Source organism: Meleagris gallopavo, chromosome 2 (assembly GCF_905368555.1).
Source record: "Meleagris gallopavo chromosome 2, MGAL_WU_HG_1.1, whole genome shotgun sequence".
Taxonomy (NCBI): Eukaryota; Metazoa; Chordata; class Aves; order Galliformes; family Phasianidae; genus Meleagris; species Meleagris gallopavo.
The window spans coordinates 2869880-2892521 of NC_139405.1; the positions used below are offsets into that span (position 1 = coordinate 2869880).

The 22642-nt window shown below is 39.9% G+C and overlaps 1 protein-coding gene across 3 annotated transcripts in view; it reads right to left on the minus strand.

The window, feature by feature from the left end:
- Positions 1-13433: 13433 nt before the first annotated feature.
- The window catches only part of ACYP2 (acylphosphatase 2), a 46518-nt gene continuing 37309 nt past the window's right edge, over positions 13434-22642 (minus strand). For 2 of the 3 annotated variants that reach the window (XM_085218609.1, XM_085218608.1), the window contains one exon: positions 13434-14359. In XM_085218609.1, coding sequence (XP_085074735.1) covers positions 14346-14359 — 14 coding nt within the window. In that variant the 3' untranslated portion in view covers positions 13434-14345. Of the gene's footprint in view, positions 14360-21996; positions 22346-22642 lie in introns of those variants that run through there. The other variant, XM_085218606.1, reaches the window with a different exon arrangement.

Here is a 22642-nt window from a genome sequence, read left to right on the forward strand (position 1 = left end):
CCTGCAGGCTTTCCGGAGTGTCCTAGTGTACTTCCAGGACCCCTCACTGTACTCTAGGGCATGCTGGAGTGCACCCAGAGCATCTCAGTTTGCTATAGGGTACCCCAAAGGTATCCAACTGTGTCCTAGAATGCTCTGAGGACCTCCCACTGTACCCTAGGGCACACTAGAGTACTCTCAGAGCTCATAGGTGTCCTCTGGGTTCTCCTAGATTCTACCCAGTGTGCCCTAGTGGGCTCCCAGGACCCATCAGTGTACTCTGGAGCAGTCCAGAGCACACCCAGAGCTGCTCAGTGTGCTGTAAGGTTCCCTACAAGATCCCAGAGCTCTCACTTGTATTCTGTGGTGTCCAACAGGCTTCCAGCGTGCCCTAGAGTCTCCCCAGGACCCCCCGTGTTACCTGCTCCTCTCCCCATGCATGTAAGCATGCAGCTGGTTCACACCCCCATTCTTACCCTAGCCTGAAACATGCAAGCAATTAGTAAGGAATGGAGATCAGCTCAATACTGAGCATGAAGCTGAGGCTTCCTATTTGGCTGCAAGGAAATTTACTGGATGGGAACTGTGCAGAATTTGTGCAGAATGCTGCAACTGTGGAGAGTGAAGGAACATATATTGATTGAGATAAATGACTCTGATAGATTAGGTCTCTTTCCCTTCAGCAATTAGAGATGGAAAAGAGGAAAGCAATTGCTCTGAATACACCGCCTTGTTTAAACTCACATTTTCAGTTTCTCATGCTACACCACTGATTTGTTAGGAAAAAAACATCACAGAATTGCAGGGGTTGGAAGGGAGTCCTGGAGATCATCAAGCCCAGCCTTCTGCTAAAACAGGTTCCCTACAGCAGGTCACACAGGACAACCCTCCTCCAGTCCTGAGAAGTAACAAACTGAGAAGGAATGGCCAGTAAGTTCAAGATAAAAAGGAAATCTATCCATTTCATTAACTGCTCATCTGCAGAAAAAAGGATTTCTCCACTAAGTTTTCTCAGAGTACTCAAGACCATGAGCTGAAGTGTCCCTGTCAATTCATTCTCACAAATTCATTTTAAATTATAAGTCTGCCATAGAGAGTACTGGGAAGGTTTGAGTTTCTTTTTATTTATTTATTTATTCTTATCCTCTGAAGGAAATAGCCCTTAATGTTTCATAGGAGTCATTTACCTGACCATCAGCAGATTTAAGTTCTCTCGATGAAGGTTATTCTCCACCTTGTAGAATCAGAAATGTACTGTTTATGTAAACGTAAGTGCATGCACCACAGAAATCAGCACACATGGAGAAAAGTGTGATATTTATCTACACCAGGAGTTAAAAACAAAATGACTTTCTAAGTTTAGTATCTCATGGAAGGATTTAGTCATCCTGGTTTCCCTGAAAACATAATGATAACGAGGTGGCACACTGGGCTTCCTCTTGTTTGTTGGTAAGCCAATTGCCTCTGACAGGATTGCAGGATGTGTTCAGAGGGGGATTTAGGTGGGTCTTCAGGGAAGGAGTTGGAAGTTTTTAGAGAGGGACAACTAAGTTCCAGGATCCTATTGACACTGTGTCTGTTTACTGTAAAGTGGGTTGAAGAATAAATTAAATTGGTTTGTGTAATTTTATTCTGTTGGATTACCTTCACCTGACACTGACCTTAAACTGATTCGTCAACTCCTAAACTGAATTTCCCAAGCTCTGTGCATCCATGACTTTTTTTTCATTTTCTTTTTAATGTGAGAGAAGAACAGTTTGGGTAGGTGAAAGCCTCTTAAATAGCTATAGAAGAGTCCCAAGCTTTATGGAAAAGCTCTCAGACAGAAACTAGTTCTAATCAATAAGCAACAGCTTCAGTCCTTTTGCCTGGCTGTAAATCCTGCCTCTCATTTGTTGCAATGCAAAATATGCTTGAGCCACTCCTCACAGAATAGACCAGCCCAGAGCTATCTTTTATCTTTTCATAGTTACAGCTGGGACCACGGCCTTGTTCAGAACGTGTTCTCCAAAAGCCTCCACCTGCAAGAAATGCAGAATGCACCATATCCTGATCGAGGAAGATCAGCTACGCCGATCCAAACAAAGCTCTTCTACCCTTTTTCTTACTTCTAAGAATAACATGAAAACAAATTATATGACCAATACCTACACAGAGAAAGATTTTGAAGAGAAGAGTATACTGGGATTGGTGAGCTGAGCCCTGTTTCTATCTCCAAGTTGTATTTTCATTAGGCTAGACAAGCACTTTCGCTTTTCTGCATGCCTGGCTAATCCAATCCCCAGTGGTGTTACGCTGTCAGTGAGTATCACCCCCAGTTATCCAATGGAGTGTGGCTGTCGAGGCAGGACTTCTGATGGAGGCTAACTGCAGCACAAGCAATAGGCTAAGCCATTAGTGATCACTATCAGCTCAAATGGAATAGCTAGAGGAAAAGAAAGGGGGCAAAATATAAGGCTGTTTCTGGATTAGCATTATACAGGGAGCTGTGTCACTGGTGAAAGCCTGAATTCAAATATAAAGCCAAATCCCAGAGGGAAAGAAGAAAGCTACAAAGGTTTCTGATGTTAGCAGACTATACAACTCTGGCTGACCTCAGACTCCAGGGAATTTCAAAAAGGCTGTTGAAAAGGGAATGTCTTGGAATCAGCCATTAGGATATGAAACTATAATCTGAAGCAACAAAGGACTGAAAAAACTGGAAGCAGCTCAGCGTAGAAGAATGTATATAGTCCTTACACTGTATGATGCAGTTACTTCAGATTTTGGAAGTAATAAGCCGATAAGTCTAAAATTCACAGGTCTCTCTAACCTCCTGTATCAGCATTATCAGAGTGATTTCAAAGGATTGACTTTTTATTACATGGATCCGCTCAGCATACATTAGAGAATCTCCCCATTCCTTCTCTCTCATTATACCTTGCAACTGTGCAATCAGTCTCTTTGTATAGGCTGCACTGGTGCTCATAAACATGACTTACTGTCCATGTGTCAGACTCATGCTTTGCTCCTCTGTAGTGCTTCACCTCAGCAGTGCCTTCTGCATGTAGAGGCACCGTGCCAGGCAAATCCACAGCATGGAGTAATGTTTTGATGGATGTTCTTGCCACAAAACATAGACAGGCATACGTACACTTTCATTACTGGAGCCTTTTTGCAGCTGGAGATTAGATGTACAGAACAGGAATGGTTTAGCTATGTTAAGGACAAAACAATGAGCAATCAGAAGAGAGAAGCCTGTAGGCAGGAGGTAAGACTGCATGCTTAGAGGAAATACTGTAAATATTCCTGCCTTGTAAATGTGTAAGAGCAGTGCCTTTTGACTTTCCTTTGAGTAGGATGAAAATCAGAGAGAATTGGGCCTAAGGGTATAGCATGACTTCTTATCAACAAGCTTTGCTGGGATTACAGCAGTAAGATGGGTGAAGGACCAGGCCACAACCAGTTGCAATGATTCATACAAACAAGTGAATCTAAGAGATGATAGCAAACAAGAGAACTGGGGCAAAAAGCCCTACTTCTGTAATCAGCCTGAGCATCGACTTTGGTAGCCCTAAGATACCACTTTACTAGAGCAAGCGAGACAATCAGTCTTCCATACATTGTATATTTACTATGAAGAATGTATATTTGGTGTATGGAACATACAGATGATAGATTAAGGATGACCTATTGCAGGAACAGATCCACTGAAAAAAATGTCAGTAAGCTGTGACATACAGCTGAGCTGTGTTCAGAGGCATATTTCAGAGGACAGAACTGTTCTTTTTTTTTTTTTCAAGTTGCTCTACTTAAAATTGCAGGATGTCTTAGTATCATATGTCCAAATACATAGATCTTGGATGAAGGAAAATGGTAACCAAGAAACAGAAATTTGAAATTCCATCTTGGACTAAGAATAAACATCGATGTAACAGATGGATCACAGCTCAGATGTTCAAAACATGAACTAAGATAGAAAAATAATGTAGCAGGGAAGTATGAAGCAGTAAATTGGCAGCACTTCTCTCACTGAGACCAGCATTATCTATAACACCAATGGGATATACAGAAACTAATGGATAATCCATGCCCATTGAGCACATGCACTAATCAAGAAAAAAGATACACTGATATCAGGGGTGGCAGCATCAGTAAAGAAATCTGCTTCAAAATACCTCTTTTCCTGTTTTTCTAATAGCTGGGGGGAGGGGTTGATTTTTTTTTTTAATTTTTTCATCATTTTAGTGGTTGCCTCAGGTTATTTATAAATAGGTTGTTATCTCAAGTGTTATTTCTTCTCACTGTGGGTCTTTGATCTGCAGTTGTTTTGTTTACTGCCCGAATTAAAAGTGTATTTATTCTGAGAGTATTTTCCCTCCTTTCTCATTAGAAGCACCAGAGATTTTCGATGCTAAATAATGCACAGCTGATATCTTGCTGTTTCCTTACTTCAGTGAATAGGAGCATTTAAGGTTAAATCTGCCTTTTGCTTCCCAGAAGTTAATGCCTCCGATACTGCTGTGACAACAGAAAAACCAATTCATTTTTTCTCCCTCCCTTTGGAGTGACGACAGCAAGAGAGAATAAATTATGGCTACAGTTCTTTAAAATTGACAATTCTGGAGCATTTTCAGCAGTACAGCCTTAGTTCTGCAATCTGTCTCCTCTGACCTCTTGAAAATGTTACCCTACGGGCTTGCTACAAAGCAAAACAAGATTTCAGGACTTTCCTTTAGTACTGAACGCAAGCTGGATTTCTATGGTGATTTACTCCAAGGCAAGTCTGTATTGAGCATATCAAATCATTCTCATTATCACAGCCATGTCATATCCACTACAGCTTTTCACGTCTCTGTCTCCTCACAGGCAGTTTTCAAACAGCATAAATAAGTCATGGTTATGGCTTTTGTAAGAAAGAGGACTTAAAAAAAAATCACTTTCTCTTCTGATTCTATTCCTTACGTTCATTGTACATACAACAAACACTATCTAAAAAGTTTTTTAAAAAGCAACCAGTGAACAAAGAGTGCTACTTGTGCATAACCAGCTGCTGGTGAGTAGAGCTGCCAGATAGGAAGCTGATTTACTGCTGCACTTTATGCTTTCCCATTCTAATTTCTTGCTAAGAGTGTGAAGAGGAATGTGCATGACTCAGAGGGAACTGGTTGAGGCAGATGGAAGGGAAAGTACACCACCTATGAACAGAAGGTGAAATCTTGTACCACTGACATGGAAAGGTTTCAACAGGTGTGCAATGGCCAAATTATTCCAGTTCTTTCACTTAAGAAAGTTCTTTCACTTAAGAAAGAACTTCTTATTTTTGAAGATTCATTACTACCTATCCTTTGCATCTGACACTTACAGTTCCTAGTGTCTATTCTATCAAAAACTGCTTGAAAGGTTAAAAGCAATCACTGTAACCCATTTGTATGTATACATAAAATGCCGATTGACTTCAGCATACAACAGTGTATGAAGCAGAACGAGCATTGTAGGCCTTATTTGCTAGGATCTGCTCTTCTTGCTAGGCTGAAAATCTACAAGTATTTCTCATAAATAAACATGCTTTCTCAATACTTTCAGACAACTAAGAACATGTGTTCTAAAGCATCTTGACTAAGCAAAAAAATTCAGACGTTGAGGGTGAAGAAATCTTTTAAACTTTCTGTGCCTTAGCTTCCACTTCTGGCAAACAATACTCCCTACCTTTGTTAAAGTAGTTGTTCCATGGCTGGCAGCTGAAAGGCACTAAATATTTTTATTCATCTGATGGTAATAGGCTGGAAAACTTTGGGAGAGCATTTACCATGGAATGCGCTGTGTGATCGTCTGGATCCAGCAAAACAGAAAGCTCTTGAAGAGCTAAGAATCTACAGGAATAATAATTACTACTATTATGATAAGCAATAATAAGCATAATAATAAGCATTTTTAGTTTGAGAAATGCTAACTTCAGACCAGATTAACTGCCACAATATTACTGAAAAACTGGAGGTAGAAAAGTTCATTGGTGGTGGTGAATTTTGCAGTTCTTCCAAATATTTTAGACAGTACAATGTTAGAATTCAGTGGGCTTTACAGACTTTGCTTCAGACAAAAGACTTATTATAAATGTATTTTATCTGTAAAATAAGAGAAAGGATAATTTCATCAATCACTGTGACTACGGTTCAGTTTAAAACGACAGAAATAGTTTCTTCCTTCTCACAGGCACATTGCTAACTGCTAGATTATACTGTCTGCACAATGAATTTAAGTAATCAGCATTACAGCATTCAGGCTATGGCTTAACTGTGATAAACAGCGACTAAATCCTATTCATCTTGGTGTACCACTCGTTCTTTGCATTATGCATTACTATTTAGTCATCATTTTGTTTTGAAAGTGTCAGCAAACTTAGATAACTGAACCATTTTTTTTTCCCTGAGTTATATAGCAGGTCATTAATTGGTTTTAACTCCATCTGCAAATATTTTGTTTGTCTATTTCCTGACTGCAGACATGGACATTTCTGGTAAGAGATGTTATTGTTGTAGTCCTCCCTTATCTACAGATACAGAACAAACCACGTGTTTTCCTACCTGGTAATAAGATTTCTCCCACCAACTGAACTAAGCTCCTCAGCAGCACAAAAGTTGTACAGTTCAGTACATACAAAGTTACTGGGGTTAGTTGTGACTGAAGGGGAGAATAAAATAGAAACCATCAGTGTCAGATATTGCAGAAGTCACAGTAAGGCTCAAATGTCCCCAGCTGCAACTTGCCCAAACCACAAAGATGCTGTTATCTGAACAGGTGATTGCCAATCAGGTGAAAAGCTCTTTCAATCTCTCCTGCAATGATCTAGGCATTTCTTAATTCCTCTCCTGCATGCCTTCCCAGTCTCAAGAACTCTTCTGAGATGGAATTACATTTGCTCAGACCCTCTTCCCCAGATAGCAATTCTGTTTATGCTCACTGAGAACTCATTTCCAGCAATGCCATTGCCTGAAGCTTCAAACAACATCGTGTGCATTTGTTGTTTTTTTTTAAAGTCCAGCTCCCACACCTTTCCTTGCTCTATTTGCCATCTCCAGCTCACACCTGGGATGGCATGGCTTTTTTTATTATTAATGCTTCTCAATACTGTACGTGTGCACTTAACTCCACTCCCACCCACTCTTTGCAGAACAACTCTGTAACCACAAATTAGTAATTGCATGTTTGGTTGGGACAGCAGAGTATCTGGCATGTTTTCAAATGCTGAACTCCATATTAGAATGTTCAGGCTTGCAGAAAATTTCTGAAGCCACGGTGATACTTCTTTAAGTAGGAAAAGACAAAGCCCACACCAAGAAAGTGACTTAGTGTCTTTATCTTATCTACCACTTCTCAAACCCTGTCCCATTAATAATGCATTTCCTTGCTTGGTAGTGTTCCCCCAGTCGCATGACCAATTACTGTTCCCACTGAAGCCCATGGCAGCATTCCAGCAGAACATAAGTTAGTGCCTGCAAAGGCAGAGCTTGTGTCTCTCCATTGTTTATTTTGTTAGTTCCCTGCCAGATACAAGTGAATGCCAAGTTACCTCTCAGCTAATAAAGAAACCCTAGGGATTCCAGGCATACCTCTAATTCAGCCTGGTTTTAGTGTACTGCGCATATCAGATCTGGAAAAGAATTGGTCTCAAAAAGACAAAAGGGTAGAGTCCCTTTTTTTCTTGGAATATCAGTCAGTGCACTGGCACCAGTGTGTGGTCACAACAGTCAAAATTCACTTCCTTACCCCAGTCACATGTGTGTGGATCAAAAACATGTCTGTAAGTACTTACAGCTGCAGAACAAAATTGTCATTCTCTATCTCGTTGTGCACATCAGTTTTTACTGTAAGACAGACCTTCAGGAAGTTCACTACTGCCCTACTGTCCACATTTAGGAATAATTCTTCTCATTGAGTTCAACAGAAAATGTTACATGACTTTCCTGCTCCTAAAATAGAGGAATCAAGAGGTTTAGTTGAAAACAAAAAGCTATTTGTTCTGCATAGTCATAAAAGAGCCCACGGTGCCTTTTCAAGCAGTATTTCTCTGGTGATACTAGCCAAACTTCTCATATTCTTCCATTAATGCTACCTAGAGCTTAATTCTTTGTGCTGCTACCTTCTGGTGCAAAGGTGGTAACGTTTCACAACTGATTTACAAAGTGTATCGTCGGACAAGATCTTTGCACATTTGTACTTTATGTATATTCACTATTATAGTAATATTACCTAACTGCAGAAGCTAATATGTTCACAATTTTGTAAAAAATTCCTGAATTTTTGAATCTATTTCTTCAGCCCTTTTAGCTAGAATCTTCCATTTCAGTATCTCTTATTCAGTTACATCAGCATTAATATCAAATGAACTGGCACAAGCACAATTATTTCACGTCTGTGCAATGTGCTTTGATGCACAAATAGCTTCTGACTCTAATACTAGCTCTTTTACACACTACACAAAACACTGAGGAGACTGAAGAATGAACAACGCTGTAGAAATTGAAATTTACAGTATTGCCACTGGATAGATAGACTTAAAAAAATATAGTACACACCAATTTTTCCCTTCATCCTTCATTACACCATGTTCTCTTCAAATCTGAGCACTTTTCTGTGAGTAGTAGTAGGCAGCTATGCATTAATCAGCAAGCTATCTTTTCTAATCCATTCATTCAGTGTAGTAAGAGGATTCCAGCAGCAAACATGCATACAGTTTTTTAAGACTAAAGAAAGCCAAGAAAGGCGCCTCCAGAGGCTATCAGGAAAATAAAAAGTGACAGATCGGTGTCATGTAGGAGAAAGCATGGCAGTAATGCCATCGAGCCTTCCTTTGTACTGAGGGAACAAGTAGGTATAGCAGAATATCAACATTCTGCACTAAAACATTGTAAGCAGTGAGAGTAAATAGTAAGACATAAGATTACATCATTCCTGATGAGGCAAAATTCTAATTTCCTGTTCATTGCTTGGTGAAGACTTAAATACTTATTCTTTAATTCAATATAAACATCACTTTCAAACTGTAAACACAGCTGCTACTGTTGTACAGTATATTAACATGACTGGTTAGTATTTTCACTCTTTCCTGAGATAACACACGCAGTTCTTTCCCACATCAAGCTCTTTTTACATCCCAAACACACCTACATTGCCTGGCCATTCAGGAGTTAAGCCCCAATTTTAAGTAACATGCCCAGTCTTAGGGTTTAATGATGCAAACTTTCTTAAATTATGGAAGAAACCAAGTAGAGTGAGACATAAAATATTCTTTTAAGAAAGTAAATGTTCAGAATTCACAAACAGCTTGAAAAGAGTGGGAACAGGCTCTCAGAAGTTTCAGCCCGTTCAAGTCAGAAGGTTCTGTACACTCCTTAAATGTTAACTACTTCAAATTCTTCCTAAGTTGCCAAATGTGCTGAGAATCCCCTGATCACATAGACAACGACTGGACTTTTGGCTACTCCCAGTCCTTCAGAAGCTTCAGATCTTGTTTCAGTAACAGTTAATACAAGGTAAAGTGGTATGTGCCTTTGCTCTCTCATTTACTTTATGAAGAATTTCCCATAGAACTTAATCTCCTGGTAAAGTGGTGGTTTTAAAATCCTCGAAGTCTGGCTTCCAGTGTTCACAAGGAGTGAAGTTTTCAACAGGTATGGTTCTCAGAAGCACTACAAAGCTACTTCACCACTGCTGCTGAGGATGAATGTCTATTCATACATGGGGAACAGTTAAGGAATTCTTTAAAAATTCTGCCCCTAACAGACCCATAGCTGTTTATAATACCCTTGGTGCCACTGCATCTGAGTAGTTCACAAATTCTTTGAGGAAACACGTGTAAGACTGTCTCCTCTGGCCCTGAAGCATACTTAGAAGAATATATTTACTGAGAAGTTCCCTATGTGCATATATACAGCACTACAGTCTTTGTAGTCTAGAACCTGTTTGCACTCTAAAACTCTTCTCCATATGATATAAAGGACAAGATAGGAATATATGTAAATTTAAGAGGAAATTCAAAGAGTTAATGCATAACTTTCTTTCAGAGACCACTGTGAAATTTGTTCAGATTTTTTTCAGGCATAACCAAGCTTTAAGAAAACTATTTCCACTTAGAGCAAGAATGGACATGGGCTATACATCACTTGTTCAATCTGCACTGCCTTAAAAAAAATCAAAATCAAGAATAGAGGATATCTAGCTACAGCTAACTGACATCAGTATGCAGTACAAAAGGAAAAATGTGTCATCTTAGTTTTGAAGTTTGGTTGATCCTTTTTTTCTATCTTACCATTGGAATTCACCAGATCCCCAAAAAGCAGTGTTGTTTTCACTCAATTTAGATATACTCTTCTGATGTTCTGCATACACTGTGTTTCCACAAGATGGATAATTTTCAACTCAGTACACTTCAACACAATGAGAGAATTAAATAAATGAGAAGATTAATGCATGCAGCTGTAGCTATATATGCCATACATAACAATACTACTTTAGGTGCAATAACAGCAGCACTTGACTTACTGCAGGGACAAATACTTCCAAGCAATGAAATTCTACAGACAGCTCAGCAGTACCCAAAGAGTAAGATACCTGGCCCAGACTCCAGCAGTTCCTTAAGCAAGCTGCTTTTCTAACTTCAATAGCTCTGAATTCACTGGTACCCATGCCAGCCTCGCCAGCTTCCCCAGGAAGCTGACAGGTAGAAATTACCCCTAACTCGTTATGTCACAGGCTCACCATTAAGCCTTCTTAACCTGCCCACACTGCAGGACTGCATTCTTTCTCAATCTGAAAGAACTTTCAGACAGAGAACAGAAACAGTCTTCAAATGTCCGTCTTGGAAAAATTCACCCCAGATGTAACAAACAAACTGGTATCTGTTCTTTTATAATAGCCTTTTCAGACCATCAATAAGGACACGCTCAGTCCTCTACACCACTTCTTTTCAATGTGTTTCTGACAACTCCATCCCATGTCAACTACTTACAAGTTTCAATTTCTTCTTTCTTGCAGTCAGCACAAGCCTCCATCTTGTGTGCAGGTTATTCCCACAGAAATGCAGGATTATTTGCATGTTGCTGATTACCACCTGGGCAGAAGTTCTACAATCTAAGTGGCTGTATTTACCCAAAAGTAAGGCAAGTGCCACTTTGTGCAAATCAAGCATTTCCCTGTACACAAAACAACTTAGTTCAAGCTGACTACATTCCTGGACAAATATAGGATTCTAACTGTACTGCAGGCACCTCTATGAATAAAGCATGGCTATGTGACAACAATTAAGAAAAAAGGTGATGCGTTGAAGTTTGATATTAGTGCAACGTCGAGAGCATAAAATCTCACAGATCACAGGGGTAATGGCACTTCCCTGTGGGCAAGTGTAAGGATGTCAGTGGCATGCTAATTCAAATATTTAGTGCCTCAGCTTGATAACAGATGGACTTTTGTCCAATCCTCAAGTTCATAAAAACATGCCTTTTTTTCCTCCTCCCATGTTAGATATGATTGTTGTAACCCTGATCATCATTTCAGTCCTCCACATTCAGCTAGAATGAGTGCAAGGGAAGAAATCATTTGCCCACTGGAGGAAATCCATTCACTTCAGGGGACTCTACATGTGCACGCTTCAGAAATACAACTGCTTGTACAATTCAAGGCAAGGGATTTGTTCATTATTCCCTTTTCCTTTCTCCTGAAAAGCCTGCCCAGGTCTTATGGGAGAGACTGACACACCTGGACTGCTTACTTGCTCAGTAAAATCTTAGCTTCCCCAAGAATGAAAAGCACTATGTGCAATGTATTTAGCACCATAAGAAGACTCCAATATATTATCATGCAATACATGGGATACGTAAGAATCTTAGTTTTGAATAATGTCAAAAAACACTCAGGGCTAAGCTGACTAAATAATTTCTATGTGTTTTTTGCCTCTTGTCATATCATAAAGAATAGAGGGAGAGTGAATGTGGAAAATATAAAACATCAGTACTGACAACTCAAACAAAGAGAAAGGTTATAGACGTATTTCACAATCAATCTTCCTTTCATCTGATAGACTCAAAAACAGCCTGTAAGCTGAGCTGATAAGAGCTGATAAAGAGCTGATATCTCACAGATGCAGAAAAACCTGCTGTTGCACAAAGAGTCACCAAAAGATCTGGTCTACGGTACATAGGCCACAGATCATAAGAACAATATTTGCTTAACTTTATAAGATTATAAATAACTTCTCACTTCTCTTGGTTGGAAAAGACACTAAAAATCTTGTGTAGTGCTAGTATTACTTTAAGTATTATTTTCTGGTTTTCTACGTGACAAATAGTTACATACAGACTTCTTCATCTTTCAGTTTTCTGAAGGTTTATACTTACAGTTTCTCCCCACAGAAGCCTTTTGTCAATGGCACAATTCCCATTCCCAAGCTTCACATTTCTAGTGGATTCAGGGTGAAGTTATTGAGCCCTTGTAATCACCCAACTCCACCCATGAGAACACAACAAAGCAACTTCATCTTTGGCTCTTCTTCCTGTATATCAAGTACCCCATTAATTTTTGGCCTTCCTCTGTCATTGTTTCTCACAACATGAGCAAAGCTACTTGGCAGGAAGTGCCTTTGAGGGGGTATTTTATGCCAGGTAGCTTCAAGGAAAATGTAAACTACTTATGTTTGACAGGATATGGTTTTCAGAGAGGATGTAACTGCTACTGAGCTACTGCTACACTTGAACTCTGCCATTTACCATCTGAGTTGAACGAGGGTTATTGACAATGACTTCAACAAAGGATGCTTGTGTATAATCACAGAAGTCAAGTGCAGTTTGAACTGTAACAACTTATAAATAACTCCTGCAAATTCTAGGAAGGAATTTTTACTGCTTTATACACAAAGGCCCAGTGAAAATAAATCCTGTAGTCAGTACAAACACACTTTTCTAAGCACACCTTGCTCTGCACATACGAACATGAATATTTAAATTATGAAATGGCCTTTTCTGAAATAAAAAATGAACTGAGTATTTGAGTGTTTTCTAAATTGAGGCTATTTACCCTTAGAAGAGGTACCAAATAAGTCAGCATCAACCTCACTTGTATGTACCCTCACAAAGGGCACTTTAGAGGATAGAACCCCAGCACACTGCAGAAAGGTTCAGCCCATGCTCAGAGCCATGGGACCACGTAACTACAAGTGTTACTAAGGTGCCATACAATTCTCAGAGGGACTTACAGCTTGAGACTCTATCACAGCACGTTTGCACCAATCGTGGTTAACAGTGTACTGCTGGAGCACACAGGTGCCTGCCTGGATGTATCAGGGATTTTAACAAAACCTCCCTCTGTGGACCAGTACTGACACAGAAGCACTTTAAAATTGAAGATATAAGTCAGTTCCAGCCCTGATAGACTCCTCAGTGCCTGTGAGAAGAAATTACTATATATGAGTGAGATCCCACAACTGCAAAGATCCAATGTTTATTGCATACACACGACTCAAGTTTCTCAAGACCATTTAAGGATTTGATATGATGAATGTGGGAGCATCCTGTTGAAGCTGATTCATATAACTGGATGAGCAAACACTTGTGCAACAAGGACAATAATTGAAACTATCAGTTAATTTCAGAAAAATCATAAAGGAAAGACTGAAATATCCTTTGCAGTCGGCATGGATTTAAAACATAAGCAAACAAGGAAAAAACAGTTGAGACAGTGCATTTCGTCATCTTGTTGTCCAAGAAGTATCTGCATCACCATCATTTCAAACCAGAGGTAGCTGAACCATATTAGTTTGAAGCAATGTACATTTATTTTAAATTACTGTTCTAACTATCACAGGTAATATGATCTATAATATAGAGATATTAGAATAGATCTAAGAATTCCAGTTCTGTAAGCTATGCTTTTTTGGTGAGATTACAAATAGTAGAACATGAATTAATTACTTATGAATCATTTACAGTGTAAAGATTAGATTTCATATGATTGTATATAATAAATCTCCAAGTACACAAATAATCACTGATACATTTAACCATTTATCTAACTTACAGTTTGCAATAAATTAGGTACTGGCATTTCAGATATTAAGTATTGACAATCATGTTGTGGAACACCTAATACGGCAACTAAGAGTTCTTGCTTCATGTGAACAGGAACAATTTATCTCAAGTATAGAAAGCATCCAAATGCTCTGGTGAATTTCTGGAGGCACAGCAAATATCATGCAGCAGAAACATCATTGTTTTGCACTCAGTGATGTTTTGTCTATTAGTATCTAGTACTAAATCCTGAGAAATCAAGCTTGGAAATCTCCTTTTCATTAGAAAAATTTGTTCTGTCTATGCGAGAACTTGGGCTTCCAACTTTACTCAGCCAGGATTTCCTGCAAGAAAAATAAGAGGATTAGCATGTAACGAACTGTACACATGTGGTGTTTATGCTCTTATTCTGCTTTCCCTTTTTAATAGCCATAAGAAATAGTCTTTTTAATGAGGAAACTACCCCAGATACGCTTAGTTTTCTCCTTTAAAAGAACAAACTATTTAAAAGAATAACTATCAACATTTCAAAACATGCTATGGAACATTACATAAAAATACACCTGGCAGAAAAGGTGAAAGCATAATCATTTTAATAACCTCATTTAAGTGCATATAATAGCTTTAAAGTAGGCATACTAGTTTTGCAAATTAATAGTATACTTTTAGCAAGGAAATAAAAGTCATTGATTAAAAATTAAGAAAAAAATCTAGCAGCCAGTTTGCCCTTTTCTGGCAACTAAAAGAAACAAACTGAAATCAAAATGAGACATTCAAAGCCAGCAAAAAAATAAAGCAAGCAAAACAAAATTACAGTACATAAAGTGATATTAACTTATTACGACTAACACTGAAAAATTAAAAAATGTGAGAAAAAAGAATGCTTGTGTAAAATTCAGTGACTTTTGCATACATTTCCATTACAATTCAATCTAATTAAGCTGATGCTTGCTTTTTTCTTCCAGAGCACACCAGAAAATTTGTAGTGAGTACAAATTATAATGAGGCAATTGAGTGAAAGCAGACAGTATGATGGCTGCTCCTACCTGCACATCATCTATCTTCCTATCCTGCAGCAACTGGGACTGAGGTATGTGAGTGACAAGCTACTGGTGACAGAAGCAGGTGCACAGACATTTGAAGTGCAACAGACAACACCTGCCTTTTTATAAGTGCCTTTCTGAAAACACACTCACTTCTGTTGTATTGATACCTGAGAAACACGTAGTATTCTGCTGTACAAAACTTGAAAAATGTATTCTCATACAAGTGATACCTTTTATGATGATAAATTACTATAGGCACATGCTTGCAATTAGTATTAAATTACAAACGTGCGCTTAAATTCTCACTTAAGAGCATAAAAACTGTTTAACAGTTAATTCATCCCTTGCAAAATCACGCTGAAGATCATAAAATGCAGTCTTCTTGCAACAAGACATGAGAACTGCGTATTCAAGTTACTTCTCTTCAGTCAAAAAATATAAATAGCCAGTATCAAAATGTATCTGGTTAGGGACCCTCTATGTGATAAGAATGATTTCATACTTTTTCTGACACAATGTTACACCACTAAAAAAGATCAGAAACTACAAGAACTGAGTCACTTTCCCCAAACTGTCCTATTGCTGTGTAAGATTAGCTTTATCACTAGCATGGATGGTCCCAAGTCTGCTTTCAGAACCTACACAACTAACCTCGTTCTTGGAAGGTCCTTGAATATGAAGACATGCACCCTTATGTATCTAAGAGGTAAGAAAGCAGGCATAGCGAGCACTCACATACTTAGAAATATAACCATAGGAGTAAGTTTCATGGATTACAGACTTGCAGAGACAAAGAACACTGTGAACCCTTCCCCATGTGATTGCTAAGAAGGAGGCTCTATATGTAAACACACTCTAAAAACCACTAATTGCAGATGGATATCTCATGTTCAAAATGAATTACCTGTGATTAGCTTTGGTCTACAGCTGGTACCAGCAATTCAAATCAATAAATATATCAGATGTTTACACATCGTCACATCTCTCCTTCTTTCCTTCCTCTTGTAAACAACATGCCTGCTTGTCCCTTCAGATCTGACATGTCCAACACGTAGATTGCAGGCCACATACAAAATGGATTTGATGGATGGACCACTGACTGTATAAGGAACTGGTTGGATGGTCACACAGCTGTAGTCAACGGTTCAATGTCCATGTGGAGATGGGTGATGAGTGGTGCTCCTCAGGGATCAGTGCTGGGACTGGTGTTAATTACCATCTTTAGTATCTCATGCAACATGGACAGTGAAATCGAGTGCATCCTCTGCAAGTTTGCAGGTGACACCAAGCTGAGTGGTGCAGCCAACAAATGAGAGGGAAGGGCAGCCATCCAGAGGGATCTGGACAGGCTTGAGAAGTGGGCCCAAGCCAACCTCATGAAGGTCAACAAGGCCAAGTGCAAGGTCCTGCATCCAATCCCAAGCACAGATACAGGCTGGGTGAGGAATGGCTTGAGGGCAGCCCTGAGGAGAAGGATTTGGGAGTGTTGATAGATGAAAGACTCAGCATGAACCAGCAATGTGCGCTTGCTGCCCAGGCAGCCAACCATATCCTGGGTTGCATCAAGAGAAGTGTGACCAACAGGGCAAGGGAGGTGATTCTTAGTCTGCTCTCCTGAGACCCCACCTGGAGTACTGCGTCCAGTTCTGGTGCCCCCAACACAAGAAGGATGTTGGAGCAGATCCAGAAGAGGGCCACAGAGATGATCAGAGGGCTGGAGCACCTCTCCTACAAGGACAGGCTGAGAGGGCTGGGGCTCTTCAGCCTCAAGGCTTCAAGAAGACCTTATAGCGACCTGCCAATACCTGAAGGGGCTACAGGAAAGCAGGGGAGGGACTTTTTATATGTGCATATAGTGACAGGACAAGGGGAAATGGTTTTAAACTGTCAGAAAGTAAATTTAGACTAGATATTAGGAAGACATTCTTTACTGTAAGGGTGGTGAGACACTGAACAGGCTGCCCAGTGAGGTTGCGAATGTCCCCTCCCTGGAAGCATTCAAAGCCAGGCTGGATGGGGCTGTGAGCAAGCTGGTCTAGAGGGAGGTGTCCCTGCCTATAGTAGGGGGTTGGAACTAGATGACCTAGAAGATTCCTTCCAACCCAACCCATTCTATGATTCTATGAATTTGAGAAAACGTTTCAAGATTGAAAAAAAAAAAAAAATCAACAAAAAATCAATTTTTTATATATCTGTGATTCCATTTTCAGCCAACATAAATACATTACCTGTGAATTTTCAAATGGAATATAGAGAGTTGCAATCAGATATTCAACGCAAAAATCCGATCATGTCTCTCCACCAGACTTTTGTAAGAGTTCTCTTACTGGAGAGAAACATCCTTAACAATCTGCCTCACTCATGTCACCGCTTTCCAGCAGTAGGTACATTTCTAAACAACTGTTTTCAAGGATGAAGTACAGGAAGAGTAAAATGTCATCAAAAACCTCTGACAAACACGAGAGCTTGCAGAGAATTGCAACCACAGCCATTGGACCAGCCTGATGAGTATCACAAAAACAGCATCACCTATCCCAATGGCTTCAAGGATTTATTGCTCTTTTTTATGTTTTAAAAACAAATATTCAAAATAAAAATAAATTTGGTTACTTACACATAATAACTATATGTTTTGTAAGGGCTGCTCTGAAAGTAGTGCCTCCTATTTCATGATGCTGTCGTACAACATCAGAGACAAGATGTTGGTGCTACAGCAGTAGATGTTGAACCTTCCCTCCAATATTCTGTTCCATGTTGTTGCTCTACAACAGATGGCAACAGAGGGGCAGGCTGACATGTGGTGTCTGACATGGAACCTCCATGTGGCAAAAAGGGCACCAGTGACATTCGCTGACACTTGCTAAACATTGGCAGAGACCAAACAATGGATGTGAGCACACACAGTGGTGTGTTTCAGCAGCGGTGAAAGCAGTGTGAAAGATTATCCACGTTCTAGAGAGCCATGCATAGCTGTTACATCAGGAAATGAACAGGGCTTCAATCAGACCAAGGGTGAATTGGCAAACTGTGGTGACTGTGTTGAAAATAGTAGTGTGTAGCTGAGAATCTGTGAAATAGGTGAATCACTTCAAACAGAAGCTTCTGTGAGCTACCTTTAGATTAGTCTGATGCCCACCAGAGAACAGACTTTTTCCCCCCTCCTCTCACTTAAAGATGAGCTTGTCTTGGACAAAATCAGAAATACTACCTCCTTTGCCTAGCCTTTATAACTGTATGTAACTGAGAGCATGGCTGCTCCCAATTCCCACGTTCCACTGCATGAAGAAAATAACCCTCCAGCCCGCACACAGCACAGCCAGCTCCATCATCTCATATGGAGAAGGATCAAGTGAGAATGATGAAAGCTCCGTTAGGACAATCTAGCTCCACTGATACATTACAGGATGCATGTATTGTGTCCCCTACCTTATGCAGAAAATAGGAAAGAAAGAGCTACAGAACTGCTCTCTAGTGGAATTCAGATGGCTGTATGGGCTCAGTTCTTTGCTGAGATGCTGATATTTTGCACTTACTTCACCGATTTTTCCTCATGTCTACATGAGACAGACCATTCACTGAACACCAGGAAGCAATTATTTTTTAACCAGGAAAGAAAGCAGGAAATCAGTATTTGCTACAAGTAGCATGCAGTTATTGTAATTGTTTCTTCATTTATTTGCAGAAGAGAGAATTTCCAGTATTTCTGATGTTTTTAAGCAGTTTTTGTTTTCATTACCGTGCAGATCACTAGACCTGAACTAAGATAAGGCTCCACATCCTTCTATTGCTTCACTCAGCCTTCATTTCCTTTCACACACACTGTGAATTTCAGACCACCCAGCGTGTAGAAAAGATGAGCAACAATCACCAGCATTTGGAATGTCAGCTCATCATTTATAGCATTCACTCAGAAACTAACTGCTGCTACCCACTTCTGTTCACGAGTGAGAAAAACACAAACCACCTCACTTGCCACGTGGGATCAGCCTGAACTGAATGAGGACATTCCTTTAAACTTCTCTGTAAGAGCATGGCATATAGCTTACTTTCCAATAAGTATTCCAACGGATATATTTCTGAAGTAATGCTGTTTCAGGTTGGAAGAAGAGCTAATCTCCAAATAACTCTTTTCTATTGTATTATTTCTTGGTTATTACATGTCAGCACAAGTCCTCTGGGTCACACTCTGTTCTCAGTTCAAAACCACGTTGGCTGTACAGGATGAACAGATGCCTTTAATCAGTTTTACAAACCATACAATTTCCCTGTCCCAAAGAAGAAGACCAACACCAGCTCAGCAGACCCAAGCTGCCTGCAGGCCCTGGGCTCTCCCCACTGCAGCTGCTGCCCATCTTCACATCCGTGGTCGTTTACTCCTAGGAGCTGAAGGAACAGTAGGATCTGCCCCTTTTATCTCTTATTAACAAAAATGAACCTGACACAGCAACTTGTTACCCAGGCAACCAAGATCTTTCCTTTCCACATGCTTGGAAAACAACATCTGAAGGGCTGGTTCTGCATCCCCTCGCCGTGCTTTCTGCAGACACCACTGGCTGTACGTGCTACTGGAAGCATGCACGTCTTTCTGCAACCCGAGGCACACCTGCAGACCTGGGATCTTGGTATTGGGGCTCCACTCACTCACTCACTCACTCACTCAGACATCCCATCACTCACAGCACCACTCTCTGGAAATATTATTTACTGAGCTTTCTTCCCTCTGCCATATAATATAATAGCAGCACAGCCATAAAAAGCACTAGGCTTTGAATATCACAGCCAGCAGATCAACTGATTTCCCTGAATGAGATTTTTTAAAATCCAACTGCTATAAAACAGATTTTTTCAAGTAAATGCTTTTTTATGCAGCTTCCTCTGAGCAAATTTCTTTCCTACTTTAATACGGAAAAATAAACCCTGCTGCAGGATGGAAGAGGGCTCCTGTGATTTCAGCAGTACAGGTGTGAGAGCAGTGAGAGGAATGACACCTACTGCACATCACTTTGATGAGACGGGGCACAGTACTAGAAAGAACCCTGCCATCCTCTGTGTGGGTGTGACTAGGAAGGAAAAAGAGAATCTGATGGAAGTGATGGGTGTCCTCAATGGTGCCTTATGAAGCCTTGCACTTGAATTCTGAAACTTGAATTCTGGCTCAAAAGGAAACGGTGCAAGAGTTTAGCAATAGGATATGTGGCTTTTTACCTCCTGTCTTCTACTTAAAGTCCATATTTGATCATTCAGGGAGTAACAGCTGCTTACGGTTCACAGAAAACAACAGTATTACACAAGTTCCTAGTCTCCACACCTGAAAAGACCACCACAGTTGGTATTACCAACACTGCTGTGAGCCAGCTCAGAGGTTAAGGTGAGAAGCTTTTGCCAAAATGAATTTTGGAGAAGATTATTATTTATTTTTTTTAAACTACAAAGTCATTATTCAAACAAACAAACAAACAAACAAACAAAAAACCCAATGAGCTTTCCAGAACTAATATCATAGCATTTTTCATGAGCAGCATGTCATTCACAAGGAAAAAGATGCACTGAGGGTTGGTGCATGCCAGACGAGTACATAAACGAACAATGCATTTTTCCTTTGCCAGACTCTGTATGGAATCAGGATGCTCCTATGGTAACTCATTTTTAGAATAGACAAGTTGGACTTTTTGAATACAATGGAGATTGCAGCATTTTACAGCCTGTAGCACGAGAAATGGACCTAGAGAGTGACCCATGGACACAATTTAGATATATGTTTGTTTATCTTCATCTTAACCACAGCATTACTTAGAATGGAACAAGAGAAATGCATGCTTTAATTAGAGAGAGAGAATAAAGGCATCAAAGTGTTTATGCTTTATTTCCCTTTGTTTAGGATAAAACATCTGAGAGAATGCTGCTTTTTGAAGACAGTATTTACATCTGTGGCAGTGTATAAACTAGGACTGCAAATATTTATGAAATACCTCCAAAATGTTGTTGTATCCTATAACAGTACTGTCAAGTTTTCATAAGCCCCGACATTTAAAAGTCTGCAGAAGAGAAATGCAGATTTCTTTTTCGTTGCTGTCTGCCTTTGACCTTTTGGAAGAAACTCAGAAGTGGAAGAAATCACAGCTTTCTCTGCAATCTAAAGGGCTAGGAACAGTAAGTAGAAAGCCTTTTTGTTTATTAATAGTGAAACTGGCATACAGGTAAGATTTCTTGAAGCTGGTATAGTAGAGGGGTCTCGCAGCTCATCGATCAGTGCAGAGCCATTCCATTTCCCCCACACCTCTGTCCCTGCTTCTGGAGCCTAACAGTATAAGAACAATCTGGAAAGAAAATTTATGGGGTTTGTTGTTCACATGGTAAAAAATAGTAGGAAGGTAATAAAAACATTAAGTGTTTGAAAAATATTGTTCTGTTTGACATGATGGCCTAAAAAAAGCCCTACAAAAACAAAGCAAAATAAATAAAGTACACTTAGCATTTTAAGTTTAGCAAAACAGTCAAGGTAGAGAAAACAATCCGAAGCAAGAAAATAGGAAGATTCCAGGAAGACTTGTAAACATTTTGGTCAGGATAAAGTCAAATGGATTCAATCAGAACAGTCAGATTTCTCCTACTGACCTTCATGCACTGCTCCTTGTAATTTTTATATTTATTTTTACTTGTTTTTTCAAACTCTCAAAAATAGGCTCTAGCTTGGGGTAAAACCTGAAAGCAGCCTGACCTGAAATGGAGCTGCCACTGGAGCTCTGCTACAGGGTGCCTCTGCTGCCATGGAAACTGCTGCACTCCCCCCAGGGAAATCGCATCAAGAGATTTTTAAACTCTTGTGCTTCCTGCTCGATGAACCACCAAAAATAATGCTGGCAGCAGCCCATACACTAGGTCAGGATCGAAGGTCCACCATTAATTGTACGTCCACACCTTTTGCATATACATACCTGCAAGAGGAAGGAGGAAATGGAGAACAAGCAGAGGGGACTTTCAACAAATGTACCTCGATGACCCCAACACAGTCCATCAGCAAAAGCAAAGAGACAGGTTACTTCAGAGCACTGAAGCCCCAAAAAAAGGAAGGAAAAAAACCCACCCGTAGTCTAAGGATACGGGCCAAGAAGTGGGTGGGCTAGAAATGAAGCAACCTGCTGAGGCGTAGGTGTGGTGCTCCAGAATAGAACGGAAGCCTGTGGGCATGAGGAAGGCTGCACTGCTGCTGCCTGCTTACTAGCTGCTCTGCACATCACAACAGCCATTTCTTGTCCCTCTGGATATTTAGCAAAAGTTCTCCAACTGTTTTAGAAAGGGGAGAAAAAGATACTTAATCAAGTGTTTGACTTCATATTTATAAACACAGCTGACAGATGAAAGTTATTAATGTGTTTATACTTCTTCCTTTCTGTCAAACCCTGCTGCACACAAGGCTAGCATTTTTTCTAGAGAACACATGGTCAGAGTTTCTTCGAGGTACTCCTTGAAAGTCACGTTGGCAGCAAGGACAAATTCTCAGAATCTGGCAGGTTAATGATGTGAGCTGGGTGTGACGATATCAAAAAAGCTTCAAAAACATATTTTGGTGTCACATTTTTA